The following is a 25,165-nucleotide window of genomic DNA, read 5'->3' on the forward strand; positions in this document are numbered from 1 at the left end:
CAGACCGCGGGGCGATGCCACTCCCCGGGCCCGTAGGGCACCGGTGCCGCCGGCACCGCCCCTGGCGACCACACCCCCCGTCCCGCGGGCCCATTCGGGGGGTGGGGGTCGGTCCCGCTGTCGCAGCCCCGAGCGACGCGTCCGGTCTGGGATACCGGACCCAGCTGTCACCGCCCGAGCACCGCGGAGCGCTCCCGCCGCCTCCCGGTCCGGCCACGGCGGGGAACCCCCCGCGCCCCTCGCTGTCCTCCCCTCCCGGTGACACCGGCGGCTCCTCGGCCCGCGGCGGGATCGCAATGGGGCAGCGGTGCCGGGTTTGGGGGTCCCGGCGGATTCACCGGGGTGCGGTGCCGGGTTTGGGGGTCCCGGCGGATTCACCGGGGTGCGGTGCCGGGTTTGGGGGTCCCGGCGGACTCACCGGGGTGCGGTGCCGGGTTTGGGGGTCCCGGCGGACTCACCGGGGTGCGGTGCTGGAGCCGGTGCCGCGCGCGCTTTTCGCGGGCTTTGGAGTTTGGCGCGGAAAAGCCCCGCGCGCGCCACGCGCGCGCCCATTGGCCGCCGCTGGCGGGAACGCGCGGGTGGGGCGGGGCCGCCGCCGCCAACCGGGACCGGAGGAGGGGGGGGCCTGGGGGAGAAACGGGACCGGGAAAACACCCGCAGGAACCGGGGGCGACAACGGGGATTCCCCCGCCAGTGACCCGGCCCGGCGCGCCCCACTCCGCTGCGATGGTGGAGGCAAAAACCCCCAAATCCCCAATGGCTTCATCCCAGGGGCCGTGGGCACGATACCGGTTATTGTCCTAAAACCTGGTGAGCCCCAGCAGAAGAGGGGACTCCAATAACCACTGTGACAGCCACCCTTCCCCCAAAGTGTCCTGTTCCCCCCCGGGGGGCCGCCAGGCCCTACCTTGATGCGAATAAACCGAATAATCCGAATAAACCGAATAACCGAATTCAAATAAACAGAATAATCAGGATAAATCAATTAATCCACAAAAGGGCTGTAACTCCCCAGGCCGTTAGCTCCGCAGGGACTTGTGCCACTGTGGCAGGGCCTGCTGGTGACAATGTGGCCTGGGTGACACAGCAGAGCCATGGCGCGGCCGTGTGAGCCGACAGAAAGGACTGGTCCGGCAGGGTGTTTATCCCCAAAACCACTGGTGCTATAGGGAAATTAAAAGTGATACTATTTGCTTAAAACAACCACTGGATGGGGGAAAGCATGGCCAAGAGGCCCCTGAGAGAAGTCTGCTTGAAGAGGAGGGTGAAAGGCTGAGGATTGGTGATTGTGGAGGACAGAGGCCGGGCGGGTTGGGCTGGAACGGCTGCGCCGAGGAACAAAGGAACACGAGGCACGGGAGGCCCCGTTAAACCACGTTAAACCCCATTACACCCTGTTAAACCCCGTTAAACCCTGCCTCCCGTGCTCCCCTCCCCGCTCCCCAGCCTGCCCTCTGCACTAGAACACACAGAGCAGCAGGAGCAGGACGTGGTGGCCTCCCAGCCCGGGTGTGCTGGCTGCTGCACAGGTTGCTCAGGGCAGCACCTCTGCCCTGTCCCGCTCCTCTCTGTGACCTGGACAAGCCCCGGACCAGGGGCTGGCAGCCAAGGCCTGGATGGGCTCGGTGCCGGGGGCCTGGGGGATTTTGGGGAGCTCGGGCCATGTCTTCTGACCCACAGCCTGAAGCAGCCAGGCTTCATTTCCTCCCAGGACCCAAGGCTCTGCCTCGACACAAAGTCGTTTCTTGTCCTTGTAGATGTACTGGAGGATTTACCTGAACCCACCACAGCACTTCCTGCAGCCCAGCAGGGTTCTGGGATATTGGGAAGGAATTCTTCCCTGCCAGAGCTGTCCAACATATTCATCCACCACCCCTGACCCAGCTCGTCCCACAGCAGTGACAGACAGGTACCAAACCCCCGTTTCTGTACTGGCAGGAATGGAATATCTGTCTGGCCAGTGCAGGTCAGCTCTCCTGGCCATGCTCCCACACAGCTCCTTGTGCCCCTGCTCACTGGCAGATCCTGGGAAACTGGAAAGTCCTTGATTTGGAGTAAGCACAACTCAGACACAATTACAACATCAGTTCTTATCAATGTTATTCCCATGCTAAATCCAAAACACAGCACTGGAGCAGCTACTGGGAAGAAAATTAACTCTATCCCAGCCAAAAGCAGGACACGGGCACTGGAATTTGTGCTTTTATGTGCATAAATACATATTCCTGGCATAGCTGTTCCCAAGGACAGGTGATGATTCAGGCCTGTCACACGCGGCACAGCGAGAAACCTGCCCCCAGGTGAGGCAGTGGGGCTGCAGTCAGGGGCAGCAGTGCAGGGGTGTTCCAGCCCCACGTGCTCTGGGATGATCCAGAGTCACACTGCACCCAGGAACTCTCCACATTCCACATTCCCCTCCCTCCATGCAAATCTTGGTGTGATGGGAGCTGAACAGGCAGCAGTTCACAGGGGTAAAGCTGGGCAAAGCCCAGGGCTGGGGCGTGCCAAGGAGGCTCTGGGGAAACAGGACCTGGGCTCTCAGCCACAATCAGGGATGGAGGGGACACATCCCCTCTCCCATCTACCAAAACCAATCCCAGCTGACCTCAGGCAGGAGAGCAGCAGCAGAGGGAAGAGCAGCCAGGCACGCAGAAAACCATCCTGCAGCCTGAAAAAGCAGCAGAAAGGTGAACTGGAATACTGGGAGAGCAGCCAGGAAGCATTAGGCTCTTCCCTGCTGAGGGCAAGGAGGCTGGAAGGGGAGCAGGAACCTGCCAGCACCTGTCCTTGGGGGAGGTGGGCTGAGCTGCTGGGAGGAGAGCAGGGCCTGGAGAGGGAACAGGGGCTGGGGAGCCCAGGAGAGCTGCTGGAAGGGGAGCAGGAGTGGGGGACCCTCAAGGTGAACTGAGCAGGCACATGAGACAGGAGGATCATGCTGGGCTGATGCAGCAGGAGGGCAGCAGAGACCTGCAGCACATCCTGAGCCAGGAAAGTGCTCTGAAGGCCTGGGGGGACCAGGAAGGTTGGTGGGCTTGGCACAGCAGGGAATGACAATGACACAAAGCTGTCCCCTCTGCCTGGGCAGCTCTGGAAGCCCAAGGGTTTCCTTTGCTTAGCCGAGGAACAGAACCAAAGCTCCTCATACCCCAGCCCTGAATCATCAGTGTCATCATTCTCACCCTTTCTCGTGCCTGTGCCTGCTCCAGGGAAGGGGATGTGGGGAAGGGGACATGGGGAAGGGGACCATGGCATGGTGACAGGTTACTCATGCAGTCAGTGCCCAGGGAGATGCAGCAGATAAACATCTGCAGCGGGAACTCCAGTGTCATGTGTGGCCTCTGGGCCCCAAAGGGACAATGCTGAGTGTGACACATCACAGAGCAGGGAAAGGAATGGATCCCAACACGGGGATCCGACCCTCCAAACCCCCCAGACACCTGCAGGGTTTGCACTCTACAGAAACCCTGCAGGCAGAGCCAGGAGGCAGCTGAAGGACAGCAGAGGAGCAGCAGCAGCAGGGCTGAGGGACAGGGCTCCTGGCTCCCACAGGGCAGCAGGAGGGGTTCACACCTGCAGGATCCTGCCCCAGCTCTGGATGCTGCAGCTCTGCTCAGATCTGCACAGGCTCCTGTGCTCCAACCAACACTGCTCCTCCTCTCCCTTCCCCAAACGTGTTTCTCCACTTCCTCCCACGCTCCTCCCACACCCACCAAACCTCTTAGTGATGATTTTATCTCAGATTTAAATCTGTGTCTTTAATACAGCACCAAGGGTCACAGAAATGATTGTGCAAACCTTTGTTCTGACACTGCAATCCCCCAAATGCAGTGTCCTGACCCTGCAGGCAGTTCTACCACCCAACAGGAAATCCCAGCACTGATATTTTACCCTAATATCAAAGGCACACATTAGATATTAAACACTGCCTGGTTAATTTTAATTACTGGTTATCACTTCTCACATTCCCCTGCGCCCAACCACAGCCACATGAAGGTGCATCATGCAGACAGTGCTGAAATAGAACCTGTCCCATGAGACTTTCACCATCCCACCACAACTGACCCACTGGGGCACTTCACACCCATGAACCACCTGGATCACTGACACATTACCTGAGGATGCAGCACTGGCCATGGCAGACCAACACTCCAAAACACACAGGACTCATTTCTTGATTCCCTGTTCCTGTAAGAAACCCTTCATCCCATCAACTCTTCACAGGATAGGCAAGAACAACTTTTATTTCCCTTACAAACATCACAATTATTAAAAGCCAACACTCCCAGCTAAGTCAGCCTCAGGATGAGGATTCCTTCCAGTCCCAAGGCTGAGGAGTGACAATTGTCTACATTTTTGTCATCTTAACAGCACATTTTTCAAAAACCATTGGCACCCTCCTTGCCTGAATGGCAATACAGAAACAGAGCTAAGGTCTCCTGCATGCAGTGGCCCAAAACAAGGTGACTCAACCACTGTAAGCATTAGAAGACTTCAGATAATTTTTACCTGTGCCTCAGTTTCCTCTCCCACTGATCTTGAAAACAGACAACAGGAAGCTTAACTGATGTTCTCAAACCAGTTTTTGAGAGCTGGAGATGAAAAGGCACAAATGGAAAAGACAAGCATTAACTGGAGTTTTCAGTATTTGTTATAGCTGTTAAGAAGCCCCGAGCTGCCTGGAGTCCTGCATTGCTGTGCCCTCTGTGAGGACAAAAACAATAAATCAACTCGTACCCTGAAAATCCCAGCAAACAGGAGAAGCACAAGGTTTCATCATCAGGTGTGTGCTGGCACGGGCTGAGAGCACGTCTGACTCCTCAGGGAGGCACAGCAGCCCTGCTGCGGGGAGGGGGAGCTTTGCCAAGAAAACATCAGGACGATGATGATGATGGTTCACACCACAAACCCATGTCCTGCTTCCCTGGCACTTGGTGACAACATCTGTGTCCCCCTGCAAGGAGCAGCCCAAGGGCAGAGCTGGGGGACAGGCAGGGGCTCAGCTCCTGTCCCAGCACCCTGCTCCACCAGCAGCTCTTTGCAGGGGCAGCTCCCGGGCACGGGGGGATAGCTGGGGGGGTCTGTGCAGGGCCAGGGCTTGCACCAGTGATCCCTGGGGGCCCCTCCTAACTCAGGCTATTCCAAAATTCCACGAGCCCAAGGCTAAAGCACAGAGGGATGGACACCCTCTGCCAGATCCCCTGGACACCCTGCCAGGTCCGTCCCTCCTGGGGGGACAAAGAGCAGCTCCCAAACAGCCTCCAAGGCCCCGAGGGACCCCAGCCCCTCACCTGCGGCCCCACCCCCGCTCCCCATTGGCCCGGCCGGCTCCATCACCCCGGGGTATTTAACTGGGGCCGCGCCCGCTGCTCCCAGTGCCGCCAGTGCTCCCAGTGCCGCGCGGAGGAGGCAGGTAAGGCTGGGCTGGGGGGAGGCTTGGGGGGGGTCTATGGCTTGTTTGGGGGTTGGGGTGACTCCCCGGGGCTGTCCCTCGCCAGGGCAGTGGTCCGGAGGTCCCTTGGCTGGGGGTGCCACAGGTTTTTCCTTTCCGGGAGCCGGCGGCTGTGTCCCTGCTTTGGCTGTCCATGGGGTGGGCTTTGCTTTCTAAGGCCAAAGGTGACATTTTCTGGTGCTGTGATGTGCCTGCCCTGGGTAACAGCTGGCAGGTTTGGGGGCTGCAGGTCGGTGATCTTTAAGGTCCTTCCCAACCCAAACCATGGTGGCACTTAAACCCTTCCCTAAAGGCTCCTTCCCAGCTTTGAGATGATTCCTTGGTAACTCCATGAATGTCTGTCCTGTGGTTGAGCACTCTGCAGTTTAAAAGTTCTTTTCTGCTTCACGTCTGCTGTGGATCCTGGCCTGGGGAGCTCCACAGGAGGTGACTCCCCCCAGTCACCCTCCCGTGCAGAACCCAGCGTTGTTTGGGGGTGCTGGGGACCAGAGGGATGCTGTAGAGGCCGGGGGATGGGTGACTAGCCGGGCATTCCCTTCCTGTGACAGCAATGCCAGCCCTGCCTGGGGCTGTTTCTCAAGATCCTCTGGTGGAGACACGAGAACTGAGTGACGAGAGAATTCTTGCTCAGGAGCAGCCTGTCCCTGCAGGGCTCTGCCAGCTCCCAGGGCGAGCTTTGGCAAACTGGATTCGTGTTTCTCAAGACTAGCAAGGCTTTAAATGTGGTCATGACTACCCTGAGCTGTGGATGGCTGGGAAGGATTTCAGTTTCTGAAGCTGAAAATTCCAGATAGAAATGTGCTGAGCTGCTTGCTCTGCAAGTTTCAGCTTCCAGGTGAAACCAAGAGCTCTGTCCTCATGGAAAGATTGGGAAGTACTGAGAAGCTGTTTTAGTTAAAACTTCCTCTCCTCTTTCCTAAAATATCTCTGCTCCAAGCAGTTACTGACCCAGTGGTGGCCACGTCGTGGTGTTTGATTTCTGCTGGAGGTGTGAGGGGAAAGTCCTGCATCCATCAGCAAGGGTGGCTTTGATCTTTGAGGTTTCCTAGTGCTGCTGGTTTATCCAGAAAGGTGAGATGGGCACCTCTGCCAGCCCTCCTGAAGCTACTCTCCTCAGGTGAAAGCTGGGAATCATCTGATCTTCCTCCTAAAAGTGATTCTGTCCTCAGAGCATTTGCAGCTCATTCCCCACAGAGATCCCATGACCCAGTTCTGCATTTTTGGGAACCGGGTATCAGTGACAAATCTCGACAAGAATGTAAATAGGTGCGTTAACCACAATTGGATTCCTCTGCCCTGATTAGCCCTCCCTGCTCACATCTAAAGCACTAAATTTAGCTTTGTTTTCCTCAGTGGTCATTAAGGAATTGCTAGTTAAGCCACTGGACCAGCCATGCTGGCTGTGGCTCAGTCTAACTCCCAAGGAACAACCCCTTGGAAGGGGGAGAAGCTCCCTGAACATGAAGATCCTCCAGGACCACCCAGCAGCAGCCTGTTCTCACGGAGCTGCTTCCCACAGGGAAAGCTTCCAGCCAAGGGGAGTGAAGAACCAGCTTTAGGTGAACTGGTCACTGCCAGTGACAGAAATCAGGGAGCTGCTGATCCAGCAGGAGAGCTCCTGGCTCTTCTGCCAGGCCAGTAAGGGATGAGGCAGGAAAAAGGGAGCAGCTGGGTGGGTTTGGTGCCCTTGCTCCAAACTGACTCCAACTGGGCAATGATCTGAAGTTCAGCTCCTGATCCCAGAAGATCTCTTGACCTTGATGCTAGAAAAGAGCACTGAAGTTTTATCATTCTGAAACCACCTATTTTAAGAGCTTTCTCCAGCAGTGACCTAATAGTTTGGGTGTAACAATGCTGTGAAATCATCCGGTCATCACTTTCATACAAAACAAACCACAACCAAAACAAAGTCGTGCTGTTTCTGTTCCTCTGCCCACTGGGATTTCCACTCCCAACCATCCTGGCTTGGCTGTGGCTTCTCCAAAGGATTCAGAACCACCTGACCCAGAGTTGCCAAGCACTGGGCTTTCCTGCAATATCTGAAATAAAGCAAGGGCTGCTCAGCACTTCTGCAGGGAAAGAGTAAATAAAACCATGCAGTGGAGACCTGCCCACACTGTATTTCTGGGCATTGCAAAATATGGATTTCTCCCACACAGTGGAGAGCAAACCCTGCTCCAACATGACTGTGAAGAAGGATTGTCCCTGGCAGGCTGCATCCGTCATTAACACAGGATCCCTGTACTTCAAAGGTACAATCTGAAGTATAAACGAATTTTATATCAGGTTTTACATCAGCCAAGGAGTTACTGCTGAATTATTTTAACCAGAGTCCTCCTCTCTTCCTTTTGCTGCAGTGTCTCTGTGCTGGCCCTGATACCAAGGCCACCACTGTGTCAAACTCCACCATTTGAGCTTTTTCTATGTGTCCAGAAGTAAAATAACTGAGCAAAGGGGTTGTTTGTGATGGTGTTGAAAGAGCTGTGCTTTGCCCCTGAGTCAGCCCTGCTTGGCTCCAAAGAAATAACAAACCTGCTCTGAGGGAGAGGGGCAAACCCGTGGACTTTGGGACTCAGATTTTATATTCAGCCTTGCTTTGTTTGGAGTGGGTTTTTACAACTTCTCCCAGTCTGGTGAGGATCCATTGGTGTTTTTGCTGTGCAGGTAAACTGGGGAGGGCTCCCAGAGGAGCACTGGCTCCCAGCTTCTCACTGGAGAGGCTGGAGGTGACAACTTGTGTGACAGCTTTTGCTGTAGGCGTGTGATACTCAGCATCCCTGCTCTGCTCAAATCTCACTGAATTCTGACTGATTCAGTGGTTAATGCAGCAGTATTTGGTGTCAATATTTGACCCAAGTCACCTTCTGAGATGTCCCTGGCCAGCATCAGAGCCCAGCCCAGGGCTCACAAATGCTGGTTTCACTACTTCTCTCCATCTCTCTGTTCCTGTTTCTCAGCAAAGAACACGAGAAACAAGACAATGGGCTCCACCACAACTCAGAGGGCAAGCTTTTTTTGGGAAGAGTCTGCCTGTGAGCCTGGAGCAGTGCATGGCTTGGAAATCCAGTTTGGGAGGAATTTTGGTTTGAGGGTTTTCCACTGGAAAATGTCATAACAAATCTAAGAATAGGAATTAACTGGCAAAGGAGAGAAAAGCAGACTCTGTTCTGAAGAACAAATGTGCTGAAATCCCTGCTGTGCCTGAGGCTGAGAGTAATCCTGGGTTTAGCACCAACACTGGAGTGTCCAGATACAACAGGAGATCTGTGCTGGGGAACCAATACCAATTCAGATTGTTGCAACATTTTTATTTTCAATCCCCTTATGTCATGAGCATGTCTCAGCCTTGCTTTCACAGGAAGTGAGATTTCCTGCCTTGCTGGTCAGCAGGATGGGAAGGCAAGTCTCCAGGTAGCCATGGAATGCTGCAGCTGGGAAACCTGGCTCATCCTCCAGGGAAAACTCCACAGGATTTTCATGTCCTTCCCAAACTGGTTATATTGGTGTATTTTCTCTCCCCTGTCCCGCTGAGGAGGTGGGTGATGGAGTTTTTTTGATGGGTACCTGGTGTCCAGCCAGAAACATCCCACCCCAGAGAGAAAACACAACCTGAGCCTTCCTGGGAGCAGCTGAATGACAGATCCTAATGGATTTGTTGCCCTCTGCCTTTCTCCTGTTTTGGCAGGATTTTATTTCTTTAGAGGCAATCAAGTTGTGCTCATGATACTCCTGTTTTTCCTTCCAGCTGCAACTGAAGTCAGTATGGCCTCAGGAAAGACCCCAACCCCAGATCTGCTGAAGGCTGAGGAGCAGCAGACTGCGGTAGGTGCCAGCAATAAATCACCCACTGACACGTGCTGGTAAACCTCTGCCAGCACCCCAAAGCCAGGCTGGGGGGACAGAAAGATTAGCCCTAGGAAGCTGTGGCCAAACCAAAAACCCCTCAGGACAGAAGGTCGTTGTTTTGCTCAAGAGACAACTTTGGGGCTGGCCAAGTGATGAAAGCAGCTCTGAAACTGGAGCTGCTACAGATCCTACTTCCACATCTGGTCTGGTGCTGAAACCACTGTGACTCTGAATTCAGGAGCACAGAGTTCAGAATTCTTAACCCTGACTCATTCACTTGGGGGAGGCCTTTGGATGAGTCTCCTCAGCTCTGAGCTGGAGTAGGATGAGGAGATGGATTTGCTGGGACCTTTCAGAACAGACACAGGGCTGTGTTCACTCACCAGCTCAGGCTGGGCTGTGATTTCACTGTTTCTCTTGGCTTTAGAGCGCTGTCAATCGAGTCACCAGCCTGCCCTTGCTCAGCTCTGCCTTCAACCTGGTCTCCTCTGCCTACACTCACACCAAGGAGTCCCACCCGTGCCTCGGGGGTGTCTGCAGCGTGGCTGAGACCGTGGCTGCCGTGGCCGTGGGCAGTGTGGTCGGGGGAGCCCAGCCCATCCTGAGCCAGCTCGAGCCACAGAGTGAGTGCAGGGCTGGGGACCCTTGGGACAGAGGGAGGGGACATTTGTGTGCCTGTAGGGTGAGCCCACTTCCCACAGCACCTTCTCCTCCAGCACCGAGCCCCCTGCTCAGCAGCTCCTGGACATTGAACTGCCCCAGAATGAAAGGGTTCCCAGCAGAAATTGAGTTTGACTTCTTTAGGTTACTAAGTAGCAATTCCCTGCTTGTCTCCCTCACTCTAAATTGTGATCATCCCAGGTAGGGGCAGTGTCAGTCCAGGGTAGAGCTCAGTCTGGCCTATCCCAACACTTTCCAGCCTCTTAAACCCAATGTCCTACCCACCAAGGGCAGGTACAGCACTGCAAATTGGATTTGCCTGGGAAGGCAAAATGGAGACTATTTAAACCTGCCAAATGTAAGGGTTTGTTCAATTTTAACACATCCCACCCCAGAATGATGATTTATTTTTCTGGGGCTTGTTTTCATGAGTGTATCCCAAACTGGCCACTGTAGGGTCAAAAAGCCATCCCCAAATGTAAGAATTATCTGGTGCCTGTTCTCTTCCAGTTGCCCTTGTGAATGAATATGCCTGTAAAGGTCTGGATCAGCTGGAGGAGAGCTTGCCCTTCCTGCAGCAGCCAGCAGACAAGGTAAGGACAGGCTTTTCCTGAGGAAGCCATGGCTTGATGGAACTGTAATGGTTACAGAAGAAGATGGGGAAATAAATAAAGCTCAGCAGCAGCAGGGAAAGCTGGAGAGGCACTGAACACATCCATGTCAATACAGGTGTGCTCACCTCCCCAGCCCTCCCACAGACTGCAAGCACAACTAACCCAAGTGCAAAAGCTTTTTCAGGGAGGGAAAACATTGTTTTGGAACGACAACAAAAAAATCTTTCTGTGCTTCTTCCCGGTGCAGGTAATCTCAGACACCAAGCAGCTGGTGTCCACCAAGGTGACATCTGCCATGGACGCTGCCTGCGAGGCCAAGGACGCGGTGGCTGATAAAGTCACTGAAGCTGTGGACCTCACTAAAAATGTTGTTGGGGACAGCGTGAAGCTGACCAGGTCTGTGGTCACCTCCACTGTCAACAGTGCTGTGGAGGCTGCCCAGGGTGCCAAGGAGCTGGTGACCAACAAGGTGACAGAGGCAGTGGATGTCACCAAGCACATGGTGGAGGACAGCGTTGACAGGACCAAGTCTGCTGTTGCCTCCACAATTGTCAACGCTGTGGAGGCTGCTCAAGGGGCCAAGGAGCTGGTGACCAACAAGGTGACAGAGGCTGTGGACCTCGGTAAGCACCTTGTGGAGGACAGTGTAGACAGGACCAAGGCTGCTGTGACTTCCACCATCACTGCAGCTGTGGGGGCTGCCCAGGGAGCCAAGGACCTGGTGGCCAACAAGGTGACAGATGCTGTGGACAAGGTCACCAAAGCTGTGGATGTCACCAAGCACATGGTGGAGGACAGTGTTGACCTGACCAAGACTGCAGTTGCTTCCACGATTGTCAGTGCTGTGGAGGCTGCTCAAGGGGCCAAGGAACTGGTGACAGACAAGGTGACCAAGGCAGTGGACCTCAGTAAACACATTGTAGAGGACAGTGTTGACCTGACCAAGTCTGCTGTTGCCTCTACGATTGTCAATGCAGTGGAGGCTGCTCAAGGAGCCAAGGAGCTGGTGACCCACAAGGTGACAGAGGCCGTGGATGTCACCAAGCACATGGTGGAGGACAGCGTTGACAGGACCAAGTCTGCTGTTGCTTCCACCATCACTGCAGCTGTGGGGGCTGCCCAGGGAGCCAAGGAGCTGGTGACCCACAAGGTGACTGAAGCAGTGGACCTGACCAAAGGGGCTGTTCAGGACAGTGTTGAGAAGACCAAATCTGTGGTCACCTCTACAGTCAGTACAGCTCTGGATGCTGCCTATGGCACCATCACCAGCAAGATCAACACAGCTCTGGAGCAGGGCAGGGAGGCTCTCCAGGAGGGTGTGGAGATGACCAACTCTGTGATGACCAACAGCATAAGCAAAGCCAAGGCAGTGAGCCAGGCAGTGGCTGGAGGTGTGGAATCTGTCCTGGGAATGTCGGAAGATCTGGTGGATCATTACCTCCCGATGACCGAGGAGGAGCTAGGTAAGAAAATACTTACCTGGCGCTTGTAGGTGCAAGTCCTTTACCATGTGAGTAGAGAGCACCTGACACAGCAAGACTCAGCTTCTGAAGCACACAGGTAGCTCTGAATTTGTCACCATGTTTCTGGCTGTCAACACTAAATTGCCACATGGTATGGGACCAAGTTCAAGCATTTGCTGGCAGGTCCTTGTCCATTAGCCTCAAAGTAAATAAACAAGTGGGTTCACGCTTCAACCTCTCCATCAAGTCTGCTTACCTGAAGATTGAGCAGGGACTAACCTGCCTTTAACACAGGAGCAACTACAAACCTCCTGCTCCAACAGCAAGCTTCAGCCTCTGTGTTTTCCAATGGGTGATCCAACCTCTCCCACCCCTCCCAGCTGGCAGAGGAGCACAGCTGCAGCTCTGTTCTTGTTTCCCCCAGGTAAACTGGCCACCACGGTGCAGGGCTTTGGCGTGGCCTCCGTGGAGGAGCAGAAGAGGCAGCAGAGTTACTTTGTGCGCCTGGGCTCGCTGTCGGGTAGGCTCCGGCACCGAGCCTACCAGCACTCCCTGGCCAAGCTGCAGGGCTTCAGGCAGCGCACCCAGGACACCCTGGCACGGCTGCAGCTGGCAATAAAACTGGTACCAACACGCTTTGCCTTTCTTCCTCCTGTCTGTAGCCTTTCCTGCTCTGCTATCCAGCTGGAAGCTCTTCCTCCATCCCGCACCAGCCCCATGTCACCTTGGATCCTTCCCTGGCAGGGAAGCACTTGAGCCTCTCTGGGTGTGCTTGCAGTACAACCTTTCTTCTAATTTTTCCTGCCAGATAGAATCTGTGAAACGGGAGGTTGGCCAGAAGCTGCTGGAGGGGCAGGAGAAGCTCCATCAGCTGTGGGTGGACTGGAGCCTGACCCAGCCCAAAGGAAACCAAGTGAGGACTGCGTGCCAGCCAGAGGTATCCCGAAGGTGGCCGGAGCAGCCCCGCGGGGCGGGCCCTGCCCTCCCCTGCCCGAGGCTGAGCTGTGTCTGTCCCAGCAGGTGGAGCCGCGCACTCTGGCCATGCTCAGGATCATCACCCAGCAGCTCCAGCCCGCCTACGAGAGCCTCCGGCTCAGCACACACGGGCTCCCAAGCAGCGTCCAGGAAGCCGTGTCTCGGGCCACTCGACACATCCACAAGCTCCACAGCTCTTTCTCCAGGGCCGTGTCCTTCCAGGACCTCTCCAGAACCACGCTGGCCCGCAGCCGGGACCGTGTGGCAGAGGCCCGGAGGTCCCTCGATGTCCTCTTGGACTTTGTCACTCACAACACCCCTCTGAACTGGATTGTGGGGCCCTTCAGGGCCATGGCCAAGGGGACACAGGTTGGCAGAACTCACGAGAAAAAAGAGATGAGGAGTGATAGAAAATTACCCGGGCTGGAAAAGGCTCCGCTATCACAGGAGGTGACAAAGGCACCTGAAGAGCCAAAGGGAACCAACAGGCTCTCAGAAAAATGGTGTGAGGTGCTAGAGAAGCTGGAGGAGAAGGTGGGGAAGCCAGAGAAGGCAAGGAAGGATGCAGAGGTGGCCCTGGCTGCAAAGGAGATAAAAACCCGTGTACCAGAGGAAGATCTCTGATAAATTCCAGCTCTTCTGGCCAAGGCTACTTGGCTAGAACAGCACTGGATCTTCTAAGGGCATGCCCACTTGTGCCACGAGTGCTTCTGCTCTCTGCCTTTACAGTCATGTAGTTGTAAGGAGATTTAATAACCAAGGTGGGGAGATGCTGAATCTTGATTTACTGTTTTTAAATCCAAGTGCTGTGCTGAAAGGGGAGATGGGACCTTCACTTCAGCTTTTTAACTCAGCCCAACTGAGTGGCTAAATCTCGCCAAAACAAGTTGTGGGAGAGAAGTGATCTCAACTTATGTTTAATGCTGGATTTGTTTTTAATTCACCCAAGATGTGGAAATGAGAAAATGCTGTGCTTGACCTTTGATACAGTTTCCTGCCTTTTTCGACGTTTAAAAACACAACTTCCTTTGTGCCTGTTGTGCTTCCAGGGAGGTTTGGCTCTGCAGCACATCTGGCACAGCTGGGGGCAAGGAGCTGCTTCTCAAGAAGAGATTTCTCTTAATGGATCAGCCACACACTTTTTCCTTCACATGGCAGTGTGGCCTTTCTTTAATCATCTTTGCTAGTTCTGTGAATTACTTCAAGGATTATCTCTGAGTAACTCCATGTGTAAAACACTTCACAGCCATTCAATGAATGAGGCAGCTTTTCCCTTCAGGTATTCTGCCTGCCACAGAATTAGGATACCCTGTTATTAAAATAAGAGGGATTTTAATCCAGGTTCTGGTTGTTTCCCAGAAAAGACTACTTTGTAATAATTTCTAATGTAATTTATTTTGCTAACTTTTCCTGGCATTGTCCCTGGGCCAGGGCTGGTGCGCAGACACTGGAATAAAGCGTGACCTGTGTTCAAAGCCCTGTGCGTCTGTGTCTACCTGGAGCTTCAGCCTTGTGCTTTCGGTCCGTGCCCTGCCTGTCCCATCCGGGTGCTCCTGGGGAAGGCACAGGGCCCTTCTGCCGGGGGTACCGAGCCCGGGCTGGGCTGTCCCGGTCTGTCCCGGTGCCCGTGTGCGCAGCCCCGGCCCCGCCCGTGCCCATTGCCCTGCGCTGCTTCCGCCTGCCCGGGGCACCGGCAGCAGGTACGGACGATCCCTTTCCTTCTCTTCCCTTCCCCTTCCCGGCTGATCCTCTCCCTTTCCTTGCCTGTTCTTCCCTCCCGGGGAGCGCTCCCGCGGTGCCGGCGCTTCCCCAGTTCCTCCAGCCCGGCCGTGTCACCTCCGTGCCAGCCGGGGACACAGGGCAGAGCCGGCCCTCCGGGGAACGAAGGCAATTGGGTAATTGCAGGGTTTTCATGAAACAGGAAAACAAAACCGAAATTGGAAACTTTCCCCAGCTGAGAGTTATTTCAGAGCGTTTGCTGGGGCTGCCTTTAAATAAGGAAAGTTTCTGCAGTGGGCTCAGGCACTGTCCCACCGGGAACCCGCTCCTCCCCTCCAGACACTCCTGTTGTTTAATTAAACCCCATCAGAGGCCTGGGGTGAGTGCAGGGGCTCCGCGATCACCTGTGGATGGGGATCTAAAGTCTCCTAATGAAAGAAGGACGTGGAACTGCTGGAGAGAGTCCAGAGGAGGCCATGGAGCTGCTCCCTCTGCCCTGGAGCCAGGCTGGGAGAGCTGGGGCTGTTCACCTGGAGAAGCTCCGGGGCAAGCTCAGAGCCCCTGCCAGGGCCTGAATGGGGATCCAGAAGAGTTGGAGTGGGACTGGGGACAAGGGATGGAGAGGAGGACACAGGGAATGGCTTCCCCTGCCAGAGAGCAGGGATAGGTGGGATACTGGGAGGGAATTGTTCCCTGATAAAACAGGTTATCACTGGGAAGGGTTTCCTCTACACCTCTTTTACTCCTTGACTGCCATCACCAGGAGCCTGCAAGAGCCCTGGAACCAGCTGCCTGGAGGAGACACTTGGATGTACCTAAATATAGCATTAGTTCATCAATTATTTTAAACCAGTTGTAATTAATGTGAAATTAATACACAGAATGTGCTCTCTGCTTAATCACAGAGTTGGAATAATGCAGACAGCACTGGAACATCTGCAAGCACAGAACAGATGCAAAAATACTGGGGAGGTGTGAGAGAGAGCCTGGCAGCTCCAGGAGCACCCCATCACCCCTCTGAACGCTGTCCTCTGTTCTCCTCGCAGATTCCCAGCACAGAGAGGCCCCAGTCCCGAGCCCTCTGGGCACTGCGCTGTACCAGGAGTCGACCAGGGCACCCCAAGCCCCACAGGCTTGGACGTGTTCAACCCTTTGCCATAAGATGCTTTTCCCATCCCTGCTGCAGTCTGTGCTCCAGGCCAGAGGTTGCTGAGATGGCTCAGAGCGCTGAGCTGCAGCTCAGCTTCAGGGACGTGTTCAACATTCTGTGCCAGGCCCCACCAGAGAAACTGCTGAGCCTCAAACTCAAACTGGAGCACTCCATACCTGGGCCCTGCAGCAAGGTACTGCAAGCTATGGTTCTGCTTACTGTGGGGCAAGAAGAGGATGCAAGGATTTGTCTGGATGCCCTGAGGGATAACCAGGCAGCCCAGTACATCCACCAGATCAAACTGGGAGCTGCAGGAGTGCGGGAAGACGGGGAGGCTGTGCAGCCTCCCCAGCTGGATGCAGGTGCCACAGCCCTGCTGGCACAGGTGTACACAGTGCTGGCACAGGAAAAGCTGTGCAGTTCTGAGGCCAGGGACAGAGCCTGCCAGGCTGCCACCAAAACCAGCAAGGACACTCAGCTGGGGACACTCAACAACGTCCCAGCCGAGGAACGGGACGGACAGAGCGCTGCAGCCAGCGGGGGCTCAGGGGACAGGTTTAGGACGCTGAGATCCCATGAGGACACAAGATTTCCCCAGACAGCCAGCTCCCACTACGTGGTGAGGAGTTCACCAGTGCCTATCGGAGGCACCTCAGGCCTTTCAGGCCCACGGACCTTGTGCTCCGAGGGGAGCTTCTCCCTGTCCAGCTGTTTGGAGATCAGTGCATCACCAACAGGTGCTTTTCACACCCAGCCCTCTGTCCCCAAGTCTGTCCCCTGGCCCAGCTGTGCTGGACACCCCGACGGGGACACACAGAGCCACGGCCCGCAGGAATCCAGCTGGGCCAGCTCTCCCAGCTCTCTCCCTGGGCAGGACACAGCTGTCCAAGGGCCCTGGCCAGAGAAGGTTCTGCAGGCCAGTCCCTGTCATCCCAGCCCTCTCCCCATTCCTGAGACGCCGCTGCCCGCAGAGCCTGCCCGAAACAGTGATGTGTCCAGCACAGTGACAGAGCTTCACACATCAAGAGACAAACAGGATGAAGAGCAGGATGAAAAGCTGAAGGATGAAAGGATGAAATTCTCTATTGGTGTCCCTGACCCAAGGGCTGCAGTGGATACTGCTCCTGCCCACAGGTCCATAGAGGACTCCTGCATTCCAGGCATTCCCTGGAACTCTGCCCCTGCTTCTGTTTCAACCTGTTCCCTTCCTCCTCCTACTTACTCCTTCTCCTCAACTCTTCCTCCTCTTCAGGAATCTCACTCCAACCTATTACATCCCCCTCCCCTGCACTCATCCCCCTCTCCAGCCTCTCCTGCTTTCCAGGATCCATCAGAGCCAGAGTTCTTCACATTTGTTGTCCTGCACGCCAGTGAAGATGAGCTTGTGGCCCACCAGGTCAAGAACCTGCTGGAGAGCATGGGGGTGCCCAATGGTGCCACACTCAGTGAGGAGTTCTTCATCCCAGGGTGCAGCCACATGACTTGCTTCCAGAAGGCCATGGAAAACTCTGCCTTCATGATCCTCCTGCTGACCAAGAACTTCCCGTGCAAGCTGTGCCTGTTCCAGACAGACACTGCTCTGATGCAGTCCATCCTGGACCCCGCCAAACAAGACTCAGTCATCCCGTTCCTACCCAAGGCAAACGCCCTGGAGCACAGCCAGATCCCCACGATGCTCAGTGCGCTCGTGACCCTGAAGGAGAGCTCTCCTCTCTTCTCCAAGAAAGTACTCAGGACTTTTGACCCTAAGAGGATCACGGAGAAGAAATCCCTGTGGGACCAGATGCAGAGAAGGAAGCTCCAGGCACGTCTGGAACGGCACCAAGTCCAGCAGAACTTGGCTGCCCTGAGCCTGGGCTCCCGTCCGTGGGTGCCCCCAGCAGCACCATGGCCGTGGCCACCAGAGCCATCAGCCCAGCCCCGGTGTCCCCCTGCCCCCACGGACCCCCCTCTTGCTCAGAGGCATCCTCCCCCTTCCCAAGCACAGCTCTCCCCAAGCCACTACAGCATCCCACCAGGCCAGGGAGGGATCCCACCCCTCATCATCCAGAATGCCCGCATGGTTCAGATCGGGAACCACAATGTGATGGAGGTGACAACTGCCCCACCTGGGCCAGGGGACAGCCAGGAGCACACCAGGGACAATGTCTGACCCGGGACAGTCAGGGTCTGAGACAAAATCAATTTCAAATCCTGGATCAGAGTGATTCTGCTGGGACTGGGACTACTATTCTATGCATCAAGAGTGCCATTTTCCTGAAGCACAAAAGAAAAGTCTGTATTTTTTGTTGGAAAAAAAGATGTGGCAATCTCTTGGAACTGTTTTTCCTTCTGCTTATTTTCAAGTAACTGAGAGAATTGTTTTCCTGATTGCCTGGAGCTACTTGAAGATTTTATAAATAAATTTTAATTAATTTATTTGTGTTCCTCTGGTACTTTCCTGTAGAATTAGAAAAGGGATAATCAGGGATATACGGAAAACTATTCTGTATGATGGCTGGAGGGGCTGGGAGATGGCACTGAACAAATTATTTGAGGGACAAGTTCCAAGGGATGCTTTGGGAAGCTGCCTTTAAGGAAGAAATGGAATGAAAAACCAAAAGCAGTGAGCAGAGTAGCGCAGAAGGATGGAGAAATTCAGGAATGGGGAGTGGGAGGGGAGCAAGGGATGTACCAGGCTGGTACCCACTGAGCTTTTACACCAGGAGGGTACCTGGAGCAAAGCCCCTGCTCCTCCTCCCTTGCTCCAGGCACAGCCATTTCCCTGATCGTCAGCAGAGGTCACCCCAAAGCCACCGGGAGATGGAAATGGGGCTGCTCCCTCCCGGAGCACAGCCCGGAGCCAGCCCAGCCCGGGCCAGCAGCAGGGCAGAGCTGGCAGCTCCCGAGGAGCCACTCCCTGTGACCGGTACAGGGAAGTGACCCCATTCCCGGTACTCCTGCAGGTCTGTGTGTGCTCCTGTCACTCTTTGGCTTCCCCAGCAGGTTCCAGCAGGATCTGAGCCCAAGAGACCATCCCAGCCCTGGGCCTGCCCGAGCTGGGCCCTCTCAGGGCCTCATTCTGCACTGCTGCCTTGGTCCAAGAGCCCTCCGAGCCCCAAGCCAGCCCCTGAGTGACACAAACATCTCTAAATCCTGGGAGCAGACTCTGAGCAGCCCTCAACACTTGGCTTCCAGCTCTCAGACTGGATTTTAACTCTGCAGGGCCCAGTGACAATGGATTAACTCATCTACTCCTTCCAGAGCCTGCTGGCATCCTCCAAGAGCTCGAACTCCTTTTACTTTCCTGGTTTCTCTCCTCCAGAGCACCATTAAGAGGTGTTGTGTTACTGCAATTCCTGTCCCCTGCAGTTGGTGCAGGACAGTCCCTCCCCTTGGGAGCACTCACACATCCCTCCTTCTCCAGCTCCTCTCCTACTATAAATAAAAACAATTAGTCAACTGGAAGCTGCTCCAGCTCGTAAACAACCTCAGCACAGCCACATCCAGCGTGCCTGGATCACACAAAGGGGAAGGAGGGCTGTGTCTGGGGGACAGGAAGGTCTGCAGCCACCACAGCAGAGAAAAAACTCCTCTCTGTCCAGGAATTAACAAAATAATCACTGAAACATTGCCCTGCTCCCCACATGGAGCTGGCCCTACAGTCAATCAGGCCTGTTCAGTGCAATTACCCCTAAATCATGCACTGATTTCTCCCACCCTGTAATTACTATCAACATTTAATTGCTGGGCCCTCTGTAATTACAGATTATTTATATGTTAAAAAAAAAGTGAAGCCTTTTCCATCACACAGAATATTCTCCTCCTTGGGGCTGTGGCACCTGACTGAATCCCCCAGCCCCTTCCCACCTCTCTCCAGCCTGCAGCCCTGGCTGCAGAGGGAATTGCCCTGACCAGTCCCTGCCCTGGCTCCTTGCACCTGCCTGGCAGCTGCTCACCCCACACCTGGAGATCACCTGCATAGGAGGAATGTCTGGGTCCCCAGGCTCCACAGACACTGCTCAAATGGCACTTTGAGCACAAAGGCACCATCATTCATCAAGGCACCAAGAACTAAGGATGGAGCAATTAATGACAGGACAAACATTCAGATATTTTATCCACCCACCCTCCCTGGGAAGACTGAGCATTTTTGGGATCCCGGTCCCAAAAGTGTGGAACTAACTCCAGTACCATTAATTCCTCTGTTTTTACCATCCCTGATGGATTTGGGGGTGGTGACCAAACTGATGACCCCGTGTCCTTGCTTTCTGCTTGCTGTGCCCACTGCCCCATGTGTGTAAGGCAGGTAACACCCGATCCAACACAGATCCTCTCACAGTTCGATTTACAACAAAATATAAGGCAAAACAAAGAAGAGGTGTCATTTCAGTGTGAGTGTTACTCTTTTCCAGGGGAAATGTTTGCCACTGCAGCACAGATTGCTTTTTCACAGGACTAACCATGGAATGAACCAATCACACCCGTTAATTGCAAACACCCCAAAATTCCACACCCATTGTGTCTCATCCCTGGATGGAAACAAACTGAAAATAGAGGAAAACACCTGAATATAGAGGCTTATCAGGAACAAGTCCAAGGCACTTGCACTCTAGCAGCCATTTTTTGTTTTATTATTTAAAGTTAAGAGCGCTCATCAGCTCACAAAGGAACAAATCCCATTCCTGCAGTTTAGTCCAGGTTTCAGCCAAAAGGGGAAAAAAATAGAAGGCAGCTAAACTAACTCTGCACTTTACAGCTCAATTCAAGTTAAACCTCCTCACTTTATAAATAAATGTTATAGTTAACACTGCAAAATGTACTGGCAGATCTACAATATCTTTTAGGGGCAGAGAGCGTGGTTATTGAGGCTGATAAATACAAGTAGAGAAGCTTCAGTAGCACAGACAGCGAGGGTGGGGCTGGGGTCTGCTCTCCCAGGTGGGACCTTTCCCAGAGCTCCAGGCAGCTGCTTCCCCCTCAGCTGTGCTTCCCACCCTGCTCAGGGCCAGGGAAGGAGCCATGGGCTGCCCATCACTGCCTGCACAAGGACAAACTGCTGGAAACTCTTTTGTTTTCCACCACGGAGGGTTCTGCTTGTGGAGGCAAAAACCTGCCCTGAGACCACCCAGTTAAAAACAAGGTGTGTGCAGATCCTCATCAAAGGAAGGAGCTTGCCCAAACAGCAGCCAGGTGAGATTTCAAATTCCACCTTGGAAGTAGCACCATCCTCAGTGAAGTTACAAAAAAAAAAAAAATTAAAAAGGAAAAAAAAAAAAGAAGACTCAAAAGCCCAAACTAGCTGCTAAGAACCAACTGCATGAGGTTTCAGAATGGGGCAGTAACAGAGCCCAAGCAGGTGACACTAAAGGAGGCACCTTAAACTTTCATTTCGTGCTTCTTCCTTCAGTCCACCCTGGTGCAAACCCACTACAAACTCACTTGCTTTTGTAACTCCCTCCAAGCACCTCCACACTGCAGGTACCTCCTATCCTAAAGGGCTTGCAAGAGCTCAGCCTCCAAAGTAGTTCCACATGTGCTGTTTTGGCTCCCAAACAATCCACATTCACCTTTCCAGCTCGACCCCTGCTGCCCTCTGGAGCCAAAGCATGAACGTGCTGGGAACGGAGAAAATGGGTGTGGAATGGACAAGCCAAGGGCCTGAACACCACACCAGGGTTTTGTTCTTAAAATAGTTTTTTCCTCCCCATTCATAAACTACAACATCTACGGATGAAACTGTATAACCAGAACTGACCTTCCTCTATCTTACAGGATTGGAGAAGTCTTGCAGCATAGATAGGGCCTGGCTCTACGAGAGAAAAAACATCCCAGCTTTATGCACAATCATGGAAATCTCAGGCCTTTAACACCATCTGGTACTTGGCCAACCAAGAGAGAGACAAACCCCATCCTCAGCACACCCAGCCCTGTGCCATCCCTGGGCAGAGCACGAGCCCCTCAGCTGCTGGGCATGGGCTGTCCCAAACCTGACAGGAGGGAGGGGAAGGGGTTAGCTGGAGAGTATTTTATTCCTCACTCACTTTCTATCTGTTGGGTGTGTGGGGTGGGAAGGGCCAGAGCATGTGGGGGATGTGTAGCTGCTCCAAAGCTGAACACTGAGTTAATCCAGCACTAATGGGAGAGGCAGCAGGTCCCAGGGAATCTCCATTTCCTTCCTCCTCGGGACACAATGGTGGCACAGGGAAGGGCAGGGGGCTGTGGCCTTCTGTGGACAGAGTGCACTGGAGGGAGCTGGTACCTGAAGGTGACAACAAGGGACAGCCATGAGCTCGGGGGCCTCCTCCTCCCCTGCCCCGACACGCCAGCTGGGTGGTGACAGATGGGGACAAAGCTCAGCACAGCGACGGCCCTGGGCACTTTGGCCCAGCCAGCCCGAGCCCTCCAGCCACACAACCTCAGTGGGGTGGGACAGGCTGGGGACCCTCGGCTGTCACGCCCTAGTGCAGCTCAATGAAGGCTTCCAGCTCCTCGGGGATGAATCCCTTGTAGGGAATCTTGTGCTTGTCCAGGGCGCGAGCAGCAAGGCACTGGAGGGTGATGTAGTTGAAGGGCTGCATGGTGCTCTTGGTGAGCAGCTTCTCGTCCAGCAGCTCGTAGGCCGTCTGCTTGAAGGCGTTGGTGGCGTCCATGTGCGCCCCGGCCTCCATCAGGGCGCTCATGATCAGCGGGCAGTTGTTGCGGGCAGCCACGTGCAGGGGGGTGTTGTTGTCATAGTCCCGGCTGTCCGGGTCCGCCCCGCACTCCAGCAGCAAGTTCACCACGTGCAGCGACGGGAATTTGCCCACGGGGTAACGCCCCACGGTGGTGGTGTCCTTGTCCACGGCCATGTGCAGGAGGGTGAAGCCGTTCTTGGCGCGGGGGCTGCACTTGAGCAGGCGGTAGATGGTCTGGCGCTTCTGGTGCTCCTGCTCTGGGGTGCACTCCACCTTCTCCAGCAGGAAAACCAGGTGCAGGATGATGGCCAACGTCTTGGTGAACTGCGCCGAGTCGGCCACGGGGTCCTTGCCGTGCACCAGGGCCCTCTCCACCTCCCGGACCCCTTTGCTCAGCACCCCGATGAGGTCGGAGAAGCCCAGGTGGGTGGCTAAAGTGCCTTTGGAACGGTCCTGGAGCACGTAGGAGTAAAGCTCGGCAAAGGAAAGGAAACTGCTGGCAGTCATGGGGCTGAGGGGCTCCAGGTTGCCTTGCTGCATGTCCAGGGCGTACTTCCACAGGTTAATGCAGCGCTCGAAGTTGCCGGAGTCGGCGTAGACGGCGCCGCGGTAACGGATGTAGTAGGAGGTGTCGGGGTGGGAAGGGCCCAGGATGCGCTCCCGGATCAGCAGCGCCTGCATGCGCATCTCGTCGGGGTCCGTGATCAGGGCTTCCAGCTCCTCCAGAGAGCTCACCTCCCGCGAGTAGTCGTATGCCAGCACCAGCTGCCGGGGCTCGGGCTTAGGCAGGTACTGCCCACCCTCACAGCGCAGCTCCATCGCCCTGCGCCAGTACTTGTGCGCTCCCAACAGGTCTCGTTTCTTGTCCACAAACGTGGCACCCAGCAGCTCCAGCGCTTCCACGGCAGCCTCTCGAGTGCAGAACACGTTCGGGACCTCGTCCTGACTGGAAGCTGAAGCACCGCATCCCTCACAGCCCTCTTCACTACAGCCCCTCTGATGGCTCCCACCTGAGGCACAGGTCCCGCTCTGGCTCCCCGCAGCCTCGTCCTGCTGCAGCCCCCCCTGGATCAGGTACTCCACGATGTTGGTGTGGCCGGTGACACTGGCAGCGAGCAGAGGGGTCATGCCATAGCCGTCTTTCTCCATGCGGGCCTTGGAGCGGAGCAAGAGCTGCAGGATCTCCAGGCTGCCCGACTCGGCGCAGTCGTGCAAGGCCGTGTTTCCCTTCACGCTGCGCCGGTTCACATCGGCCCCTTTCTCCAGCAGGTACCGCGCGATCTCCCGGTGCCCTTTATAGCAGGAAATCATCAAGCACGTGTGGCCGTGCCGGTTGGCCACCTCCAGGTCGGCCCCGCGTTCGCCCACCAGGTACCGCACGATCTCCAGGTGCCCATCGAAGCAGGCGGCCCGCAGCGGGGTGGAGTTGGTCAGCGTGGTCTGGTTCACCGAGGCGCCGTGGTCCAGCAGGCTCCGCACCACGCCCAGGTGCCCCGCAGCCGAGGCCGCCCACAGCGGCGGGGCCCCCTCGATGGTCTCGCCGTCGAAGCTGACGGAGCCGCCCTCCTCCACGCGGGCCCCGCAGTGATCCAGCAGGTACTCCACCACCTCCAGGTGCCCGTGCCGGGCCGCGATCAGCAGCGGAGTGCTGCCGGCCCCGGGGCCGCCCCCACCGCCGGGCCCCGCCGTCAGCGCCTCCAGCTCCTCCCGGCTGCGGCTGCCCAGCAGCTTCTGCAGCAGCTTCAGCTTCCCGTCGCGGGCCGCATTGTACACGGCCGTGCGCAGGTCCATGGCGCCAGCGGCCGCCTCCAGGCCATGGACCGGCGGCGGCGGCGCGGCCCCAGCGCTGCGCGGGGCGGGCGGGGGGCGGCGGGACCCCCTGCCCTCAGCGCGGCGGGACCTTCACCGCCCGGGCCCGGCCGCCATCTCAGGCTGTGCTGCGGAACAAAATGGCGCCGCGCGGGGCGGAGCGGGACGTGCGGTTGATGATGGGAATTGTAGTCCCGGCAGCGGCGCCGCTCGGCCGGCGGCGCGCCCCGCGCACTCTGTTTCCCAGAAGGCAGAGCGGGTGGGGGGGGAGAGGTGGGAAGGATGTGCGCCCGCTTCTTGCGGGGCATGCTGGGCAGTGTAGTCCCATCGCCCCGCGATGGGTAGTGCCCCTAAACGGCCTTCACCAGCGCCAGGACTACGCTTCCCAGCGCGCCCCGCGCGGACCAGGCGCTGTCCAGGTGTGTCTGTGACTCCCCGCCTGTGCTGATTTCATAGCGGTTTTGTTTCTCATAAATGCCTTGATGTTCTGGCACTTCAAAACACTGCGGTTGCACGGCATTAATCCGACGTGGTTTAATTGTAGGTTTTATGAAGTCATAATGTGCTGAGCGGTAACGGAGCCACAGGGATGACGCAGCCCAGCCCACGGCCCTGCACAGGTCTGGGGGTGCGTTTTAAAGTACGAATTTCCTGCCTTGGAGGTGACAAAGCCTCGTCCCCACCAGCGAACACAGATTTATTCGCGCCGGTTCCCCCTACGGGACATTATGTCCAGCTCGCTCCATCCTTGAGTGACAATACCTGCCCGGGGTGAGGGAAAACACTCAAGCAATAAATAGCTCAGCTTAGATGAGCAAAGCTTT

General features: G+C 55.6%; 3 protein-coding genes across 4 annotated transcripts; 2 read left to right on the plus strand and 1 right to left on the minus strand.

Moving 5' to 3' along the window:
- The first annotated feature begins 2,916 nt into the window (after positions 1-2,916).
- LOC134054356 (perilipin-3-like) lies at positions 2,917-13,631 on the plus strand. Its single transcript, XM_062510068.1, has 10 exons — positions 2,917-3,022; positions 9,195-9,271; positions 9,723-9,918; positions 10,466-10,548; positions 10,817-11,341; positions 11,693-11,806; positions 11,936-12,032; positions 12,457-12,656; positions 12,841-12,969; positions 13,050-13,631. The coding sequence occupies exons 1-10, from the start codon at positions 2,917-2,919 to the stop codon at positions 13,629-13,631; spliced, it is 2,109 nt and encodes a 702-aa protein (XP_062366052.1).
- Positions 13,632-15,940: 2,309 nt separating this feature from the next.
- On the plus strand, positions 15,941-18,028 carry TICAM1 (TIR domain containing adaptor molecule 1). The gene has a single exon (XM_062510297.1). The coding sequence runs from the start codon at positions 15,941-15,943 to the stop codon at positions 18,026-18,028; it is 2,088 nt and encodes a 695-aa protein (XP_062366281.1).
- Positions 18,029-20,468: 2,440 nt separating this feature from the next.
- On the minus strand, positions 20,469-24,426 carry FEM1A (fem-1 homolog A). 2 transcript variants are annotated; one of them, XM_062510299.1, is made up of 2 exons: positions 23,577-24,426; positions 20,469-23,441 (listed from the first exon to the last, which is right to left on the minus strand). In XM_062510299.1, the coding sequence occupies exons 1-2, from the start codon at positions 24,321-24,323 to the stop codon at positions 22,317-22,319; spliced, it is 1,872 nt and encodes a 623-aa protein (XP_062366283.1). In that variant the 5' UTR covers positions 24,324-24,426; the 3' UTR covers positions 20,469-22,316. The 2 variants fall into 2 exon arrangements, with proteins under 2 accessions (XP_062366283.1, XP_062366282.1); XM_062510298.1 differs by having other exon boundaries at positions 20,469-24,426.
- Between the last annotated feature and the right edge of the window lie 739 nt (positions 24,427-25,165).

Source organism: Cinclus cinclus, chromosome 28 (assembly GCF_963662255.1).
Source record: "Cinclus cinclus chromosome 28, bCinCin1.1, whole genome shotgun sequence".
Classification (NCBI taxonomy): domain Eukaryota; kingdom Metazoa; phylum Chordata; class Aves; order Passeriformes; family Cinclidae; genus Cinclus; species Cinclus cinclus.

Excerpts from the sequence above, each read along its gene's own strand:
- LOC134054356 (XM_062510068.1), top strand. The coding sequence starts at position 2,917 with ATGAGACAGGAGGATCATGCTGGGCTGATGCAGCAGGAGGGCAGCAGA. Across the intron at positions 9,272-9,722 it reads CTGAGGAGCAGCAGACTGCG|AGCGCTGTCAATCGAGTCAC; the intron begins GTAGGTGCCAGC and ends TCTTGGCTTTAG. Across the intron at positions 12,033-12,456 it reads GATGACCGAGGAGGAGCTAG|GTAAACTGGCCACCACGGTG; the intron begins GTAAGAAAATAC and ends TGTTTCCCCCAG.
- TICAM1 (XM_062510297.1), top strand. The coding sequence starts at position 15,941 with ATGGCTCAGAGCGCTGAGCTGCAGCTCAGCTTCAGGGACGTGTTCAAC.
- FEM1A (XM_062510298.1), bottom strand. The coding sequence starts at position 24,323 with ATGGACCTGCGCACGGCCGTGTACAATGCGGCCCGCGACGGGAAGCTG.